At 37.7% G+C, this 20,493-nt stretch overlaps 1 protein-coding gene across 2 annotated transcripts in view; it reads left to right on the top strand.

Moving 5' to 3' along the window:
• The window catches only part of LOC135250530 (fibroblast growth factor 14-like), a 142,114-nt gene extending 123,543 nt beyond the window's left edge, over nt 1-18,571 (top strand). For both annotated transcript variants that reach the window (XM_064326890.1, XM_064326891.1), the window contains exons 4-5: nt 12,441-12,639; nt 14,749-18,571. In XM_064326890.1, coding sequence (XP_064182960.1) covers nt 12,441-12,639; nt 14,749-14,888 — 339 coding nt within the window. In that variant the 3' untranslated portion in view covers nt 14,889-18,571. The remainder of the gene's footprint in view (nt 1-12,440; nt 12,640-14,748) is intronic.
• The last annotated feature ends 1,922 nt before the right edge of the window (nt 18,572-20,493 follow it).

The following is a 20,493-nucleotide window of genomic DNA, read 5'->3' as shown; positions in this document are numbered from 1 at the left end:
CAAAGCCTTTCATTTCCTTTGACTTCGTTTTTGCCAATTTAGCTTTGACTTAAAAGACACTGACCGGGATCCAATAAAATGCGCCTAGCTGCAGTAAGGAGGAATGCAGTTCCATCAAGACAAAGCAATCAATTCCAGACTTATCCAACGCTGTGAAGAGGATTTTTCAAGCAGGGACTGGCACCATGCGATTGAATTTGCAGTAGAAAGCATTTCAGCCTTGTGTGCAAAATTATTGAACGCATTTTGCAATAGTATTGTTTAAATTGCTTTGCCATTGGTTTTAGAAGGCACACCTTGCATCTAAAGAGTAGCTATGTATTTGAATCAGGTCAGCTTTTAGGCTGTTGTGATTGACACTTACATAGGAGTTCCTTCACGATGAAGGAACTCCTATGTGTTTAATTTAGGTGTAATTTTGTGAAATGTGAACTATTTCTTGCAAAAATGATTTACAAACTGAGACATGAACAAAGATCCAGGCAGAAACTTGGCCAAATCCTGAAAAACATCTCCAGACCAAGCGGTGTACAGATACCTTTGGTCATATAGTATATCACTAGCATGAGTTACAAATTTTGGGATTTAGAGTCACACATGGATAGGGCTGGCAGCTAGATACAGCACAGCCAATCACATTACTGCACGTCATACCACCATCCCTGTAAGAGGAGGAGGCAGATGCTGGGCAGGCAATTAGGCAGGATGGCAGTCGGATTTAATAACTATTTACTTAATCAGCAGGATCATTAATCTGGGCACCTGAAACAGCTGTGGCTGGGCGACTTAGCGGGTATTCCGTCTGACCCTGCAGCCAGCGTCTGTGCTCTTCTCAGCTCCAGCTCAGCTTGTAAAACTCCTGGGCAGGCACTAGAGACCTCCAGGTGCCACATGTCAAATCTACTGTCAGGTACTTTCCCCAGGTTTCATGACTAAACTGAAGATGTGTTTAATTAAAACCACAGCCAATGAAGAAGCCTCAAAAACACATGGAAGCGCTTGGCCATGTACTATTGTGAAAAATACAGTATGCATCAGTATATCAATTTAATTAATGACCACTGATACATGCAGACATAAAACACTATTATCCAGCTACAAGACATGTAAAAAAGTAAAAACATAGGTAATTAATACATACACAGATTATTTATTTTTCACAAACAGACAAAATGACTTGAATGTAACTGCTAACTGCGTACATTAGTGAAACCAAGCAGGATCAGGTCAGGTTGCAAGAGGAGGCTAAACTAATTGAGCAACTAAAAAATAAAACCTTTGTATCCCTTCATTAACTTGTTGGGGGAAGTGCTTTGAGAGAGAGAGGTATGGAACAAGAAGTTTTTATCACAACAAGGGAAACATTAGCCCTCTTTCACAGCACACAACTGCACCAACTTTCAAGTGCATTTACATCTTTGACATATCTCAGAATGTCAAGATGCCATGCTTACTGAAGCTCTAATTTCAAACGGCAGTACAGAAGGCTAAGCGGGGCCAGGGATTGCATTGTGAGGCGATGGAAGCTATTTACTACGATAGACAAAATGGCTGAAATTTGCCAGTTGCCTTTTCATTCCAACTTGGCAGCTTATTTTGAATACGTCCCTTTGCCCAACTGCTTGACTGTGCTGCCATCTCTGAGATTAAATGGGGACACATTTGAAACAACAATGAAAAATGGATCAGTTTAGCCATGCTGAAAATCTTTTGGATGCATATGCTACCAGATAACATTGTCCAGGGAACAAGTAATGTTTTGTTTGCATTTAAGAGATTTTATAGATGTATCCACCACAAATGGGAGTTACATTTGTCCAGAATATACAAATCATCCTTATTTTCAGTTGAACAGTTCAAGGGTAAACAGGTAAACAATAAATTGACTTTATCCAATGCAAATGTCACTTGGTGTAGCTAGCTAGCTTTTGAGCTCCCTGGTCAATCCTGTTGCCCCAGTAATCTCCCAGTTTCACTCTGCTCATCCAATTTTATTTTCTGGGCAAAATGGCTGGTGTTAAATCTGCCCCCAAGAGAGACCTTTAAGCCACACCCTGGAGTTTGTCAGAATGGAATTAAGCCTGATAGCTTTACTGGATGGGAGAAGACCGGTCTGGTATTATCTGATATAGAAGGAGATGATCCCTTAGAGCCTCAGGGTTGACACTGAAATCAGTCACATGAGTCTGGGCACAGATTGATATAGATTTGGTACTTTGACAACCTGAGCATCACATGATGATTCATCTGGCTCAGTATGCCGGTATCCCATATCAGGAGAACCCTACTTGCAGTATACTGCAAGACAGTATTGACTTTGCCTGTTACTGCACTGCATCCGGTCAGGTACTTATTTGGGTATGGTAAGAATGGAAATCAGTATGGAATGTACATACAGAGTCTATGAGCCAAAGAGGGACCAAATGCACTCCATAAGAGTTGATTTAAAACTGAAACTTCTACTGTGTGCCTTTTTTATCGTACAAGATTTAGGCAATACATTAAGCTAATCATCTTAACTGAAACAAATGCACTGCCTTCTTTGCAGGGCGTAGATATAACCTCAGCAAACATGTTGTTGCTACCCTCATCCTTTACAAATTTACAGAAAAAGAGGACATTTATATCAGGAGCAGCAGGAAATCTGTGAACATGCAATTTCTGTGCCCTGCTGGAAAACAGTGTGTGTGATTTTTAACAGGACCTGCAGATTTCTCACAAATCAGAAGTGACTGTTGCAGAGAGGCACAAATGTACCTTATAATGATAATCTGGCCTTAATTTAGAGATCAGCGTGAGTGTGGGTGCCAGTGGGGAGCCTCTGTGTTTGGCAGGAGAACAAAGAGCATTGGTGTGGGGGCCACTGTCCAGGGCTCGGTTTGCACTGTAGGAGTCTCCCGATTGACCTCTTTATTGTTGGGGCTGGCAGCCCACTGTGGACCACAGAAGCAGGCATAAACTGAGCCTGGGGTCTCTCTCTCCTTTTCCAACTGCACTTCTGCTACACAGAAAAAATGGTAAGTCTGAAAGAAACTCCGGCAGTGTACATTTTCCATCGACAGTGCGCCTTTCATCGAGTGTGGACTCCTGCAAACTCTGTCAGAGTTCAGCTGTGAGAGTGAGAACCAGACCGTGCCTCACGGCCAGGAGGGGGTGTTTTCGATTGATTGAAGCCCAGCTTTATCTTTCGTCAGGCGGCTCACCGAAATTGGAGCTATAAGCTTTCAAAGGAGCCCAGATTTGTAGCTCTTGATAAAGCCAAAGCGGAGAAAATTAAACTCGGGACCTGCCGTGTCGACACCGAGCTCAAAAATGATGCTTGAGTGCATGTCAAGCAAACCACGAGCCTTTCAGAAAAGTCCGTTTTATCTATTTTCCAGCCAGGATAGGTAAAATAGGAACATGGAAAATATAGTGTTGTCAAAATGTCAGAAAGGTTAGCATGGATTTTGGTAAACATCATTCCTATTATTATTATTTTCAAATATCTGAATTGTAAATAATGTCATTGAATGCAATTAATTTAACCAGCAGCTAATCAAAATAGTAAAATCAACACTGATATATTACATTTTAGACAGATTAAAAAGTATATTTTTATCCGATGTGTGGTCAAATAAATTCTGTTACAGATGCATTAATACAAACTATTCTCATGTGTAGAAGTATGAAATTTCTTGAATTGAAATTAAAAGCATATATCACAAACACAAATCATGAATATTTTAATTGATTAATATGCATTTAATAAGGAAGACAGCATGTTGAATCATTAAAATGCAGTTTCGTGATCACTTGATTGTTCTCTCCATTTGCCAAACAAAGAAATGTGATTGATTTGGAAAATAACTGCAGTCTGGTCTATGCAGGTCATCTATCTACAGAGGATATTTTGTGATAGCCTATAATTGCCACTTCAGGTGTTGTGGCCTTGAACTAATGTAACCATGCATGAGACAAGGGCTTTAATGTCTCTGAAAAATCTCAAAATAATCCCTTTATAAACCTCTAGAAAATTTGTGTTTGTTTCTAAAAATACAAATACTTTCCATCTGCAAGCAATGCCTTTATTTCACTATGGTTTCTCACAGATTCTCCTTACACTGCATTTATTAGTCATGTTTTATGATGTGAAATTCAGAATTTCATTATTTTTTACCACAAAGGTAACTGCTAATTTAGCCATTTTCCATTATTAGCTTTTTCTTTTTCTTTTTGTTTAACAAAGAAGAGGTCTTCTGTTTTTAGTCATTGGGGACCCAAATTTTCAAGGGTTCCATGTAAGGGTTAAGCAGAATAAGCAACACCAAAATCACAAACATTATCAATAAGCCTTGTTGTATTTTCAGTAACAAAAGAGTTGATCAGCATTTGATCATAAAATGAACAACGATCGATGCTAATTACATGATCTGCAGCTCCAGAAGATGCTGGGACATGCAGGTAGTCTGCAGCTGCTTTGGCAGGTGTGGGATATTTGTTACAATGGGTGTTCCAGAATTGCAGAGGATCAGCTGTAGGGCACATACATAGATCATCAAGAATCTCCTAGATCTCTTTTCGGATGGCATTCCCTCCTGGCTGCTTGGAGGAGCGCAGCATGATACAATCTAATCCATTCTTCTTTGGAGGTGATTCACTCTGTTTTTCATTCTCATGTGTGAACTGGGCAGTAAGATTATGAAGGCCAGTAGTGAATGTAGCTTATCAGTGGTAGTACGCCAAGCTAGTTGGAAGCATGGGTCTAAAACTGAGGTCATTTGGTATAATTGGTTTTCTTCATAAGTAGTTAGCCCCTTGTCTTCAGATTGTTGATGAGTTTACCATAGTACTTGGAGAAGGGATTGAAGATGGTAGGACAGTTCCCAATACATAGAATGATGTAGCTCAATGGAACAATTTTCGATCATTGCAGAGTCTGTGGCTACCTCAAAGGGGGCAATGACATCAACAGTTTAACTAAACACCAAAATATCTTATTGTGTATGGATAGCTTTAGCACTGCCTACTTACTTTGTTTTATAAACTTGACAAATATAAAGGATCATTTTGAGCTGGGAGTCACATCTTGTGGATTTACAAAATGATGGTTGATGGTTTTTTGAAAAGACAGCCTTACATTTGTATATATCTAAGATTACATATAGTCTCAAGTCTATTATGATTCATCATATTATTCACATATTCAAATCTCTGGATGTTGCCCTGACTGAACATTGGTGAAAGGTCACTGGCTGGTTCTTGTTGATGGTCTTCTCTCTTTTAAAGGCTTTTTAGCTTTAATTAGGGATGACTAATGCTGGCCCTGGGGAGCCACAGGTCTCTGGTTCTGTTTTTACCTTTAAAATCAACAACCAGTTCAGATCCAAGAAACTAGGTGAAGTGTAATTACTGTGTAACCATTGATTTAAATGATCAAATAAATGCTGAGTAACAAAGAAAGCCCACAGACCCTGTGGCTCTCCAGAACCAGGGTTAGGGAATCTTATAGTTCTAACTGAAATAATTTCTGGCCATGTCTCACTCAAGCTCTTCCATCATTAGCACTGGTTGAAGAAACATGGTTGCCCACTGTGAAATGGCTCCTGTGATAGACTGGAGGAGGGCAGAGGGGGACTAAATTAGCCACCATTTTGTTCCATCATGTGCTGACCGATTCAGCTTGAGTAGGAAACCTCTCCCTGAGCTGTTCAGCTCTGATATCAGGACAGTTAAAGGTGGTGTGGTGATTTTCCTATTTTTCCCAGTATTTCCAAGAAAGATATGCGGTCTCGTATACTATTATTATAAATGATACACAAAATAATTTTAAAATTTACTTCCCGCCCCCCTCCACCCACTTGGCCAATGGCTTAGCTTGTCTTTTTTAATGGGTTAATGGGCGTCAGACAGATAACATTAAAACGTTAATTTTGCTTGGTGGTGACAGATTGCACTGAATTTCAATTTACACCTGTCCCGCGTGTCTCTCACTTACATGAATTTATGTCTGTCATAGGTAGGCTTTCTGTTCTAAAGCATGTGTGCACCCATGCCTACCAACCCCCCACACCCCCCCCCCCATGCTCCAATGCTCCTCCCCACCCTACATGTGAAGTATGGTGAAGCTGAGAGCTGATCTGCTCAGCATAGACGAGGGAGACGGGCTCATTATCTCTCTCCAAAACGTGGTGCGGCTCTCAGTCAACAGCCAAGGTCAGCCATGGCTGCACGCTCACGAGAGGAGCCGAGCTGAATGGAGAGGTAGCGCTGCTGAAGTGCGGTGGAGAGGGGGAGAGAACCGACACAGTGACCGCAGGCTCTCTGACTGCTGTCCCTCTGCTCTCTGTCTCATTCTCCCCATCTCTATTCAAATCTCAACTGAAGTACCGGACGCTCAGCTTCGAGTAGAAACACACGGAAAACCCTTAAAACACAAGTATTCATCCATGCTATTATGGCCCATCTGATTAAAAAAATTAATAATATAAAATAAAAATGTTAAAAGCTATCATTGTGGTTGGGATGCGACAGTTTTATAAATTCGGCTACATTTACTGAAAATTTTAAATGTCCATGTAAATTGTATAGTATTATGTAATGTGTTTATTTTAGACACTACCAATCTATGATGCAAACATGTATACTATTTCTTCACAATATTTGTTGATGATTTATTACATTGTAGGGCACATTTGCTTTAAGGGAAATACAGCCTTATCTGTGTTATGCAATATGTCATTGTGGACGTGTAAGTGAAACAAAAAAAATGCATACAAATCCATTCCAGGGCCCTCTATATGCTTGGCAACCCAGAAAGAGGTGTAATAGGAGGTTAAAAGATGCAGACTGGAACATGGTATGACAAGAAGAACATCAGCAAGTGACAGATAGCAGCAGAGGAGAGACGGTTCTACCTTCATGAAGTCTGCAAAGCAAGCGTAAATGTAAAGGGGGGAAAATAACCACAAAACAGACACATCACTGTCTGACAGTTTGTTGTCCCTGCATTTGTTATAAAATATAAAAATAAATGTGCTGGTAATCAACATAAAGATATCAATAGGCTTGTCATTGTAGTGTTCAGTTTGACTGGTGGCATACGGTGAATGAGCTTGTGTAGGTATCTCCACACCATCAATAATGGTATTTTGTAATTACAATTTAAAAATAAAATATAAGTAAAAAATAAATAAAAATGTTGATGTTACTAACTGAATATAAGCACATTATATTTTCATAGTACTCAGTACCATTAGATGTAGTTAGTCCTCCTCAAGGATTATAGGCTATTAAAAAAAATAAGGCTATTAATAAAAAATCATGTTTTATTTGAATCACAAAATTGTGCCCATTTTCTAGAAAGTATTTAAGATTGTGGACACATGCACTCTTCCTCCTTTGCACTTTCACTCCAAGAATATTCATGGTTTTGGAATTGAAACAATCTGTGACAAAATGTGTCTTAATTGACATGTTGACATGTTTGTTCAAGTTTGATCTATAAAGTAATGAACATATCTGAAATCCTGTGCTATGCATTGTGCACATTCTCATCTTTTTAAATTATTCAATTATTTAAAAATTAAATAACAGTTAAACATCACTGTATATATAGTATACTCACCACATTCAGCAGTAGGCATATATTGTAATCGTGTCTTTGAAGGGCTTGTGGGTTGAGTTTTTGCATGCAAAGTGTGCATCATTTGCATTTGTATTATACGATGTAATTAGTTTTAATAACTGGCTTTGTGTCAGATTGTCCATCACGGAAATTACCCAGAGCTATTGGAATGCCTAGGCAAGCTGAGTGTCCTGCACAAAATCCAACTAATTACTGGAACCAGCCAACCAGTGATTTGTCTCACCTGACTATGTAGTCCTGTAATTAATTACCTAATAGAAACCTGTGCATGTGAGTGGTCTGGAGCACGAGTGGAGTGAGGGTGAAGCCAGACGTCCTCTGACTAGAAGCCCATTTGTAATCTTCATTCGTTTTCAATGAGAGTCAATTCTTCCCATCAACAAGGCATGTTGGGATAGCTGGCGACTCGAGGCAAGCTGGCAAAACGACCGGAAGGACGGGGAACACGGCGTGATAACCAAATTAAAGATCCGATGTGTAAATTGTCCCCCATTTAAAATCTTATTATGGCGACAAGCGACCAATTGTGGGAGGCGAGAGCAATGCCAGATGATCTAGCCGGAGGATGTATGGCTTCACCCTGAGGAGTGGAGCGGATGTAATTTGACTGGAGTGCAGAACGAGGTTTGAAAGGATGGATCATCGGTCTTTTCCCTTGCTTCAATGTTGCTCCAATATCGCTCACTCGCAAGGATTGAGAGTGAGCAGATAGAAACCTGGCCCAGTGGGCCTATGCTGCTTCCCCATTTCCCCAACCCCCCATAGCAATAATTAGCTACATTGGCTAAGCAGTGTGTTACGTATTTCTGTGAAGAGACTGAGAAATAGGTGCACCATAAAAGTATATTCAAAAGAAGGGAATGTAGAGAGAGAATGTAGCTAATGATTCCACATATATATTGAATGTATTAAATATATGCAGCCTCAAATCTCATCAAAACTTGTATTCCTCAAAGTAAAAAACTCTCTAGTAAATCTTGTTAACATTGGAATTGTAGCCTAATAGTTTTATTGATTAGCTATGGCAAAGCTATATATTGTAAGTTATTGTGTACGCTGTAAAACTAAAGTAACAAATGCACTTGTTTTCCATCATGGGTTTATGGGTGTTTCCCTATAATAGACCATTTTCGGTAAAAATGAAGAAGTAGCCTACACCCATTAAGTAACAAATTCAGTAGAATGGCTCATTTCTGTTAAAAAACATGCAATGTCCATATAGAGGAGAGTCGCAATAAACGTAACAGTTTTTGGATTTAGCCAGGCATTATGAAATTCCACTTGAAACAGTTTTGACATGTCAGTAGTCATTAGCTGTTTCAAAACTTAATTGAGGCCGATACAATTAAATTCAAAGTACACACAGTGCAATGTTACATAGTCTGTATAATTGTAACAGAGGTCTGGAATAATGGTAACATTACTGTTACACCTTTTGATGTGTGTATGCAGATATTTTTCTGCACATACTAATGTTAATTAAGTCAACACATTTCCAATGGTATTGTGAGACCACCCACATCCTCAGTTTGTGAAGCATGGGGCTTTATTCATGAAAAGTGTGTTATGGTAACTTCAAAATCAATTAGGAAAGCTGCTTTTGTTTGTTTCTTAACACAGGTCAGCTTTTACCAAACAAATAGCCCACAATACAGACCAATCTGGTGTGCTTATTAGATTACCTGTTACCAGGTGGCTGTTTCTTTCCCATTAACCACTTTGAGCAATCCAAACTTTTCAAGGATAGATAACTTTTTAAAATGATGTATTATTTGATTTATTGTAAACAAAAATAAAGCCAAAAATTACTTCCGGAACATGTTTTTACTTTGCTTTTTATTGCATTGCTCCATTCCTTTGGCAGATGGTAAAGGGCTGAACTGCACATGTACAAACATTTAATGGCTATGGTAACCACATTGTATGTTAAGTTATTGACCATGATACATTTATCAAGTGTCACATTTATGGCGACTCATTCCTATATTCCAGGCTGCTTGTGTTTCCTTTTTTGTTTGAATCACATAAATTTAACAAACAAGCATTGCATTAATAAAAGCTATTTGTGCTTACGAGCCTATAATGAAATCATGTTCCTCAAAAGAGCTACTGTTATGCAATTACTTTTTTTTGCCTGATTTAATTTTCAAATCACGTGTGGACTAATAGTGAGTTTTGACTTGTGTTTATTAATGTCAGAATTGTACAAATTGTTTTTTTTTATTGCTCTTCAATAGCTTATAGAGAATATTTCTGTGATTAGTCATGCCTGGGATAATGATGCTTTAAACAAATGGATCAAATTTCAGGCTTTTTCTCTGTGACCGGTGAGTGATTTTGGAGTTAAGAACAGGACATGGACTTGGGGAGAGGAGTGGAAGCATGAGCAAGGAGCAACATTTCTTATCTCTCCGCTCATGTGCTCTGAAATTCAGACTGCCACGAAGAACCATTTTGTCTTAATCAGTCTGGAACAGTTTGGCTCTTTTTTTGAAGAACTGACCCCCATTCATTCTGGTGATGTAAATGGAGAATGTGACCTCCAAAACTTACACTATGTCCAAAAGGCATTGATCTTTATGTATTAGTGCAGCATTCATGAAATGTATTACACTGCTGCAGTTATCTTCAACACATTAGTATATGTAATTATTATAATGGAACACAAATTAAGCAAGATTATAAACTTTATTGAGAAGCATCGATACAATTCAGCTCCATTACAGTGTTCCATAACAGCATACTTTCCTACTACAATCTTGCTTTGGCAATGAAACTCCTTGTAAGGCTATTGAGGTAGGGGTGGATGTTTTCCTTTTTGTAAAATAAAATGTATGGGCACAAAATATGCCCTACAGCAGGATATTAGAATGATGATCAAATGATTACCCTTGAACCACTATCTAATTGTGCTGTTTTTCATCATAAAATGCTAGCTATAAATGCCAGTCATAGGAGAACATAAGGAAATAATTGTATCTGTGCCACAGAAAAGAGGGACGCAAAGCAATTTCATTTATGAACCTCTCACTTATTTATGTATTTATTTATTTATTTCTTGGGATGAGAAAAGATGTGGTTAAAAAAAAAACAACAGAGATTTACATTTGGATGTATTAATGAACTTCATCAGATTAAAATATTTCATTAATCAGAAATTGACATAAAGAAAGAGAGAGAGAGAGAAAAAATTGAATATCAGTCTGGAAATATGTTGATATCAGCTGCATGTTGCATATACAGTGGTATAGCAGTGGCTCCACCCTTCTGTCCTTTGGACCTCAGAGGTTTATGGCCTCCAGTATCATGGCACCAACCAACAAATGAACATTAACATTTATAATAATTTAGGAGCTACTACCAAGACCTTTATTTTGAGTAAAGACCACTTATTGGAATAAAGAAACTAAACTAAATTGCTAAAGAGAAATATAAAAATCGATAAAGATATAATTATGTTCTGAAACAATGCTTATATTATACTCTCAAGTTTTTGATGAGGTCATTATACTCTGTCCAGTTTCTGGCTGAAGGCTGGGTTGATGGTCCAAATGCTCTCCCAATTCTCTCTGCACTCTTCTCCAACAACCCTTTGAGTAAAATCATATTTACACCTACTATTCGGTGGGACTACTGCTACTATTGAGTTCTTTCTTAGCCTACCAGGCCCTTTGCACTTACTGAGCTCACCAGTGTTCTCTTTCTTCTTAACACTTTTCCAAACAGTTGATTTTGGTAAGCCTATGACTGTTTTTTTTTTGGACTCTTAATGGCTTCTTTGACTTTCATTGGCACATGCTGATAACCACTAATGACAGACCCCAAAGGCAACCAAAAGCCTAGAACTAAGGCTAGATGCCCCTTTTACTTGCACTAAAGCAGCAATTGAACACACCTGACTAATCAGAAACACTTGTGAAGCCATTTGTCTCAAATGCAATGTATTAAAATTTCCTTAAAAGCCGAGAACCTGCGTTTTAACCACATGGTCATTGTTTGATTGCAAAGTAAAATTGTGGAGTACAGAACCAAATCAAAAAAAAATATGAGAGAGAGAGATCTTTACTCTAGTATTTTTGAATGCATGTTTTGGCTAAGACATAGAATTGCATCTGTTGTGTGTAACCACATTTTCTAGGCAGTGTAACTGTCTCTTTCCCCACTTGAAAAATCATCCTAAACTTGGACATTCAAAAGAATGTGCTTAACAGAGGATTAGACTGTCATGGGTTATTATATGTTAGCAAGTAGCCTCATCTGCCATGAGCTTTGTGTCAACTATTTCATTTTTCTTTGTGGGAATTAGGCTATGAGAAGTCATGTTGTATACAGGATGCAGCTCATGTGAGAGTAATCTTTCAGTGTTTTTTTTTTCTTCAAACTTCACACTGTATGTAACCTAAGCTGTTATGCTAACATATTTGAGTCAAGATTAGGGTCAGGACAATATTGCTGTGAGTAAACATTGCATTTTATCCAATAAGGCCATCATATCCTATCATGGTCAATGACAGGACATAGTCAAGCTGGACAGTTTCACCGCAATCCATATCCACCACCTGCAGTTGTGCATCATTAACCAAAATGGGATGATTTAAATGACTTCTTTATTTGATAAAAATTATTACATTGAGAAGGTGTAGATTAGAGTCTCTTGGTATACCAACTATTTTCAGACAATTAATGTGCTCAGTGTGTTTGGCTTAGACTACATTTGATGCATTTTGAGGTTAATTATTTTCTGATTGCACAAGGATGCAGTGATTAGACTGGCATGGAACTTGACCTTTCACATCTTTTTTTTGTCTTGCAGGAACTCTTTACGGCAGAATGCAAGTTTAAAGAGTCGGTATTTGAAAACTACTATGTGATCTACTCGTCCATGTTGTACAGACAGCAGGAGTCAGGTAGAGCTTGGTTCCTAGGTCTTAATAAGGAGGGTCAACCCATGAAGGGAAATCGAGTGAAGAAAACAAAACCAGCTGCTCACTTCCTGCCCAAGCCATTAGAAGGTAAAGTACTTCCTGGTGGATAATTGGTGGATAATTTTAAACTTCTGTGACCCCTGTGGGAATGACCATCAACATTGTTACACTACACCTCATACGTTCTACTCTACTGTACAGCATGGAGGAGCCCCACTCTGTTTTCTAGCAGTAAGGTGACATCAAACCTGGCTTATCATTTTAAATTATTCTTGTTTACTATAAGGTTAGGGCATTGGCTCAATCTGAATATTGGTTCTATGGAACTATGGGTCAAAGAGGCCCTATTGAACAGTTTTTAAGTTCGAACTTTTCCAGAAAAGGCCAACTGAATAAAATGAATAGCAAGTTGATGTGTGATTGCCTCTGGATTCACAGTCATATTACATGAAAGCCTCACCACCTAACTGCATTTAATGAAAAAAATAGTTTTATTAATTTAGGCCTGTCATGAAAAAATAATAGTGATCAAATCTGCCATCAAATAAAATTACTCGCTCAACATTTGGGTTTAATGAGCACACTCGTCTTTGCCATCTTTGTGCAAATGAAGCATGTGCATACACTCTCATGCACACGCTCAATCAACTCATGTTATTTTGAGGAAGCACATGAAGTCCACTTCTGCGTGAGAGCCAAAGATATCTGTTATGACTGCCGAGATTTCACAGGTCACCTTTACATGCGCTGTCCATGGGCAGACGGGTAAGAATGCGAACAGCTTATTTATGACCGCGCCATGAAATATAACCTGCCATGCTGCAAATTATGGTTATCTTCTCCTTGACATGTCATTTGTAATGATATGTGGAACCACAATTTATCGGTTTTGTTGTGCAGGAGAGAGAAGACGCATGTTTCTATTTGGCCGTGAAATGTTGATGGCCTATAGAACATGCACAGACATTGGTATGCCTGGTTTGTGTTCATTATATTAAATTATTCTATACCTATATTACAAAATGAACTGTTAATCACCTGTTAACTTTCCTATCCTAACCTAAACATGACTGCTTTTGCTGATTTACTATAACCAAGAAGAATTTTGAAATATTTCTCACAATTAGAATTACATTTGCCTTTATATGGCCTTAATAAAATAACCATAAATACAGCTTGAGCATGAAATTATTACTATAGGGATTCATTATTTTAACACTGCCAATGAAGGGTTTTATTGAAGCATGCTCAGTCCTACGGCATATGCTTTTTTCATCTGGTTTTTAATTTGGTACATTACTCAATTTTACACATCATAACACATAAAGAGCTTATGAATATCACACATTATAAGTGAATGATTACATGCTCATATATAATATCTTATAACACAATAATATAGAATGTGACCCATATCATGAAGTACCACAAAAACAGCTATTATTGGAGAATATCAGTTACAGTTTTATTCTCTCCATATTTTACTGTCAGAGCAGTGAGTCTGACAGTCACACCAAACAAGCCCAGGCACCCAGAAGGAAGAACAGTTAATTATCTACCTTTTTGTGCTATGTAGCGATTATCACCTGCCAAGTTCTGAAATGGCTACTGATAACTCAAGCATATCTTCTTGGCAGAAGTCATTGTAGTTCAAACAGTACTTTCTGTAGCATAGCCCTAAATTGTTTTCATAGTATAGTCCTTCAATTCCTTAACCCTCCAGTCAGCAGTATCATACAATAACTTTTTGTAATTTTAGTTTAAACACATTGGGTGATGTTTTCCAGCTTGTCATTACCATGTGGCGCTTGTTATATAAATGATGGAAGCCATTAGGTTTTGGCTTCCAAAAACCAATCCAGTTTCTCTGTGAGGGATACCTTTACAGAAATGGAATATATTTAAATATTTTTACATAACCTACTGGATATTATCAACACATTGTAGCACTTCACAATATATGCACAGATATATAATTCATTCTTCTTTCCAATGTTGCAAATCATTAAAAAAATACACTGCTGTGAAATATATTTGTCACTATATGTTTTAAAAAGTCAACATATTTAGAACATATTGCCATATATTCCATATCCAGAATTGAAGGGCAAACGTTAGAAGTTCTCGGTTTTTTAGTGAAGAAAAATGGTTCTCCTGGGCTCACCTGGTAACCTTGTCTTTTGCTGTCTCCCGCAGTTGCCATGTACAGAGAGCCGTCATTGCATGATATTGGGGAAACTGCCCCGAAGGCCGGGATACCTCCCAGCAAAAGCACAAGCGAGCCTGTGGTGATGAATGGCGGAAAACCGGTCAGCAAGCCCACCAAGCCCACATAGCCAGGCCTGCGGACCCAGCGCTGACTAGCATAGAGGGAGTTTACTCTCAGCTCAGACTCAGACTCTCTCTCTGTCTCTCTCTGTCTGTGGATATCAGGTTTCAGGCAAAAGCTCTCCCTCCTCAACCTTCTTTTCAAAGCCGTCTCGTCGTCAGTGGAACGTTGCAGAAGCGTGCGTGAGAAACCCGCGAAGGAAGAAGGGGGGAGACAAATGGATAACCAGCTAGACTCTGACCATGGAATGCTGTACCAGATATGGAATGCCTTTTTAAATATTTTGTTCTGTAACTGTGACAATCCATGAGAATGATGTAATTTCACAGACACACGTGATACCTTGCCTGCTGATGGTTACCCATAATTCCCTCTTTTCAGCTCCCCCTACCCACCCCCTGTGCAGCGGAGTCTGTGTAATTCAGATCTATTTTCTATAATGCAGTACGCCAACTGATGTTCTGGGCTGATGCTGTACATATATACACTACAAATTATGGATTGTCATCCTGTATTTTTTACAAGTATTATCTGTCCTTTTGTTCTCTTTCTATCTCTGTTCACTCTCTCTATCAGATACTTTAGGAATCTTTGCAGGGGCTATGTATGATTTTGTAACCCACATGTCCCCACACACTCACACACACACCGATACTGATACACTATAAGGGTGAAGTGAACTGATTGCAGGGAAGCATTCAGGAAGACTTGGGGTAAACTACATGCATACCACCCCATAAGGTGAAACTCAGCCAAAGCCTGAGGCTCAGTAAATTCTTACTTCCTGATAAAAATTGAGCTCTAAGCCGGAACAGTGCTCCTGATGAGCTTTCCGCTAAGGAAGTGCCGATGAAGCCCGCAGAGTGAAGATAACTTGCTCTGGCAAGCACAGAGCTCTGTATATGGAGTGTATACATATCACAGTCTGGTTCCCCCAGTAGTGACGGTTGTCTCTCCCGGTAAATAGGAACCTTAGTTCTATTTTTGTTGTCTGTGGTTTGTATCTTAGAGCGTGGGCTCTAGGTGTATGTTTGGGCCTTGTAGGCCTTGTGTCTGAAGCCCAGTCCTCACAAGCTGACCCCTCTGAACGGTGGGCCGTGCGCATGAACCAGACGCACTGGTGGCAGCCATTTAACGCAAAAGCGTCTATTCTAGTCGACAAACAAAAAACCTAAATGGCCGAATCATTAAGTAGACGCCATATTACTGCTGGCTGCATTCCCCCATTCTGTTCAGCAAAAAGCATGGGCAAGGTTAGTGTCGTGTTCTTTTCTTGCAGCTGTGATGCAAGAGGAAGCTTATATTCTTATGTTTTCACTGTATAAAATAATAATTATATTAAAAAAGGTTTTTAACGACTAGAGGTAATAAAATGATTTTTTTTTTTGTTTTTCCTAGCTCAGCATGCAGAGTCCAAAACAGCTCACATTGGCCTTTCACGTGCCTGTGCAGACCTGTAACCCAACGCGCAAAAATATGTACCCAGTCACGGCTGGGTTAAAGGTGCCTCATCATTCGTCCATATCTGGTAGAAACTAAGTAGCATATTTAAGGGACAAACGAACTTGAGATATATTTTTCTTTCTCTCCACTCTGCTTACAGAGATTGGTCTTTAAATTACCAAAGTGTTTATGTCCTTGACTTTAAACCTAGTAATGATAGTAATAATGATGACGGTGACAAACAAAGGCTATTAAATGCATCTTACTTTGTTTGTTTGATTTCACTGTGATGACCGTTCCTTTTTTTTGCATTCCAACATTTTTAAAAAAGTCATCTTCAGGTGGAGTTTTCGCTCATATCTGAGGGATATAATCAATGCTATTGAGACTTCTCACTTCACTTCACTGAAATCACTTCAATAAATTGTTAAGTGCATCAAATAGATTTCTGTAGCTACTCATGTGCATGCATTTGTTTAAAGGACCAAAATATGCACATGTTTGAAAAGAATATTCTTCTGTGATATTCTTCTGTTATGGTAGCATAAGCTGATGTTTGGTTCTGAATTAGATTGGCATGTTACTATAAAACAATTAGTTCATACCACCTTCTGATTTCAGTTCATTTTCAGTTCTGAATCATCATCTGAAATCTTTTTTGTTTTTCACAATTTATCAATGATTGTCTGAATCAATCAACAGATTTAGTATAGAATTGACATGGTTTAACAAGTTTCATGATAGTTTTATTACATAGGCATTAGAATGACATGATTTTGACTGACGTTATGCTGCTGAATCGCAAGTATGTTATGAAATTAATTTGAATGTTTATACTTTCCTAAACATATTGAATTATAAGCTAATTTCCTTTAGGAGACCTTGAAGCACATTATAGTTAAATATTTGTCTGTAAAAAAAAAAAAAAAAAAGCTATGTTACGGCTATTATACAGTACAATGATATACGCAAAAGACGTTTTAAATCTGTTTTGTCCTGATGACACAAATAATCATTTTCAAAAGTGAACTCTACATGCTGGGCTATACTTGCCCTGACCAGTTGACTGGTTAAACGAAGGATGAATTTATTTTTGTATATGACTGGTGTGTAAATGTACATCTCTGTTTTCTGTCAATTTATTATTATTATTATTATTATTATTATTATTATTAAGTTTGTCGGTCATGATGTTTGCACCAATGAACAGTTGTCTTCAAACAATTTTGGTATTTTTTTTTTTAGCAATGAGACACAGCATTGGAAGAGGGGTCTGTGTTTTGTTTTAAGTTCAGCAACTACATGATTTCTCTTTTGTCTCACCTGTTGCATGGGAAGAGGATGGCTTAAAAGAACTGCATGTGGTAGGCTATGTGTATCAAGAACTGTCAGTATGTACTGCTAACTTTACATACATATATGCAAAGAGTTTGTCTGCACTGTACAGTTTGTGTTTCTTTGTTGTATACAGAGGTACAACTTGTTGAATAAAATATTTATATAAAGGCGTACTGTAATGTCAGTAACAAACTTAATGCAATACATTGTGCAGTATATTATTGCACCAGTCATTTGAGAGGTTAAGTGAACAGAGAGGTTGCCTAGTACTAAAAAAGCATGAAAAGGCCAAAGCAAAAAAGTTTGATCTTATTTCAATTTTTTCTTTCTTTTCATCAGACTTCTTTTCAGCGATAGGGAAATAGATAATCCACATTATGACAATGTGTGCATAAATATGTTTTGCATGTTTATGCATTTTTGATTGAAAATAAGTCTGATTCGATTTTTTCTCCTAATTCTTGGACATTTTAAATGGTCAACTGCAGTTCGATCAGATCAAGTTAACAAGAATAACAAGCTGGTTTATTGTAAATGCTGCTGGTCAGAATGTTTTCACAGTGGGTTCAAAATATGGATGATGCAAGTGGTTTTTTCACAATATAGAATATTGATAATATTATGCCCTCCAGATTTGTTTTATTTTATTTTTTATTTCAAATTTTATAATTGACTACTGTGTAAGATAGTGGTGGCACCATTTACCTGCACTTGTGTTATTTATTATTATTATTATTATTATTATTATTATTATTATTATTAATAAAGACAAATGATACAGAGCTAACATATTACAACTTATGTGATCGCCGTGTAAAATGTTGATCAGTTTCCATACAGCAACTTTGGATAGAAATGATGGCTGACCAAAATGTTGAAATAAATATACACCACATCAGAAATACAAAACTTTTTTTCTTCCATTGTTTCAATTCTGTTCATGTACCTGCATATTTATATGTGAAGCTTTCCAGAATATGTAATCATTCCTGTGTAAATGATTTTATTACATATAGTTGTATTGGAAACATATAAAGGGTTACAAGGTACTGTGTCTACAAAGAAAAAAATGCTTTTGCTTCCACAGTTGTTTTAATTGCATACAACAATATAGTTTTAATAAAGATAATTTGTAATCAGTGAATTGAATGCTGTTATACAGGTGATATGCAGAAATCTGAATGAAGAATTATATCCATGTTTGAGTGCTTCTCTTTTCTCATATCTTTTGTGTTTTTTGTGGGTGAGTGGGTAATTAAAAGGCATCATCCTGCTAAGGCACAGTTCCAGGATGGGCACAATGTTCTAGTATTGAATCCGGACTGTGCCAGCACAGACTGCATCTTGCAGCTCAAATGTCGGCTGGGATGATGGCAGCACAGGCTGTGGTGTGAAACAGTGGCACGGCATCATGTGCTTCAGAGGAGAGGACGTGCTTGTCTGGGCTGGCCAGAACTGAGCATGGAGGATGTAGCAATGAGCGCTGCTGGTGTATAGGATTGGGCATGCCAAATTGGCAGTAAAAGGGGAAAATATAAAGGCATGCACTATGTTGTGCTTGCATAACCCACTGGGAAAGAACTTGGCTGAATGTGCAGAACAAAACATTTGTTAAATCAGCCAGTGGCTCATTTTAAGCCTTTCCAGGGTCATATTTTCAAATATTTCATCACATATCTTTTGGTTTTTCCATGCTGAAAGCAAATTTTAAAATGACATAATCGACTCAAGCTGTGAATTAAATTGTGCGAAAAATTATTGTGGCAGTTGACCATTTTTCAGCAAAACGCATATGCTGTCCTTTGACACAAACTTATTAAGTGTGCTTTGGCTCTAGCATATCTCCCAACGCACAGGCAAGAATTCACAGGCATTCCAACAAATATAAATTGGATTGAAAAAACTGAATCTGAAAATGTACTGAATTTAAATTTTAACTTAAAAAAGGGGCCCAATTCAATTTCAAACCATTACATTCAATTTCAAATGATTAAGTGCAAATTAAAGTTATGCAACTGAAATTCTGTTTTATAAATACAATGAACACAATACGTTTAATACAATGATCTAGTTTATGTATTACTAATTCAGATTATTGCAATATAAACTCAACTAATGAATTCAAATTCTATTTATGCTGCCACTAATTTTTACCCATAGACAAACAAAAATGCTTTTACATAACAATGTGTTGCATACCCCTGAAAAGAACATGGCCTTTAGCCTTGCCTAACTAGACTATATACAACAACATTTTTGTTTTAGTTAAAAAAAAAAAAACTAAAAAAAACATTAAATATTAACATGCAATGTAGTGATCAAAAATGTGTATTAAGATGATTCCCTGAAGCACCCTCTAATATTCTAATACAATAATATTGTCCACTTTGGTAATGAATGATATTTCTAACAGAAATGAGGCCAGGAGATGTCTCGTATTCTCCACTATTCCACATGCTTGATGCAGTCCAGATGGCCTGGTTATTTATTTATTTATTTATTTATTCACTCAGCACTTAATTGATTAATTGCCTGCAGGTCTCCGTGATTGAAAACAAGCAGTTGCTCTCTAAAACTTGGTCTTTGTGGTTGTCTACTAGTACACTGACAGGAGCGCTGAGACACATTTATGTTTTTAAACAAAGGTGCAAATATCTAGTTAGCATTATAAGTGGCAATTGCTAACTGAATAATGAATAAAAGAGATCTATCTAGCTCTCTTGCAAGCTAGCTAGCGATCTATCAGGTTGGCAAACAAGAGATTACATTACACTTATTTAGCAGGCACCTTACAAAGACAGATCGCTAGCAAGCATGACATACAGTCAGCT

This window comes from Anguilla rostrata, chromosome 3, assembly GCF_018555375.3.
Source record: "Anguilla rostrata isolate EN2019 chromosome 3, ASM1855537v3, whole genome shotgun sequence".
In the NCBI taxonomy this organism is placed as follows: domain Eukaryota; kingdom Metazoa; phylum Chordata; class Actinopteri; order Anguilliformes; family Anguillidae; genus Anguilla; species Anguilla rostrata.
The sequence above is the reverse complement of the archived record's forward strand: the minus strand, read 5'-3'. Positions and strand labels throughout refer to the sequence as shown.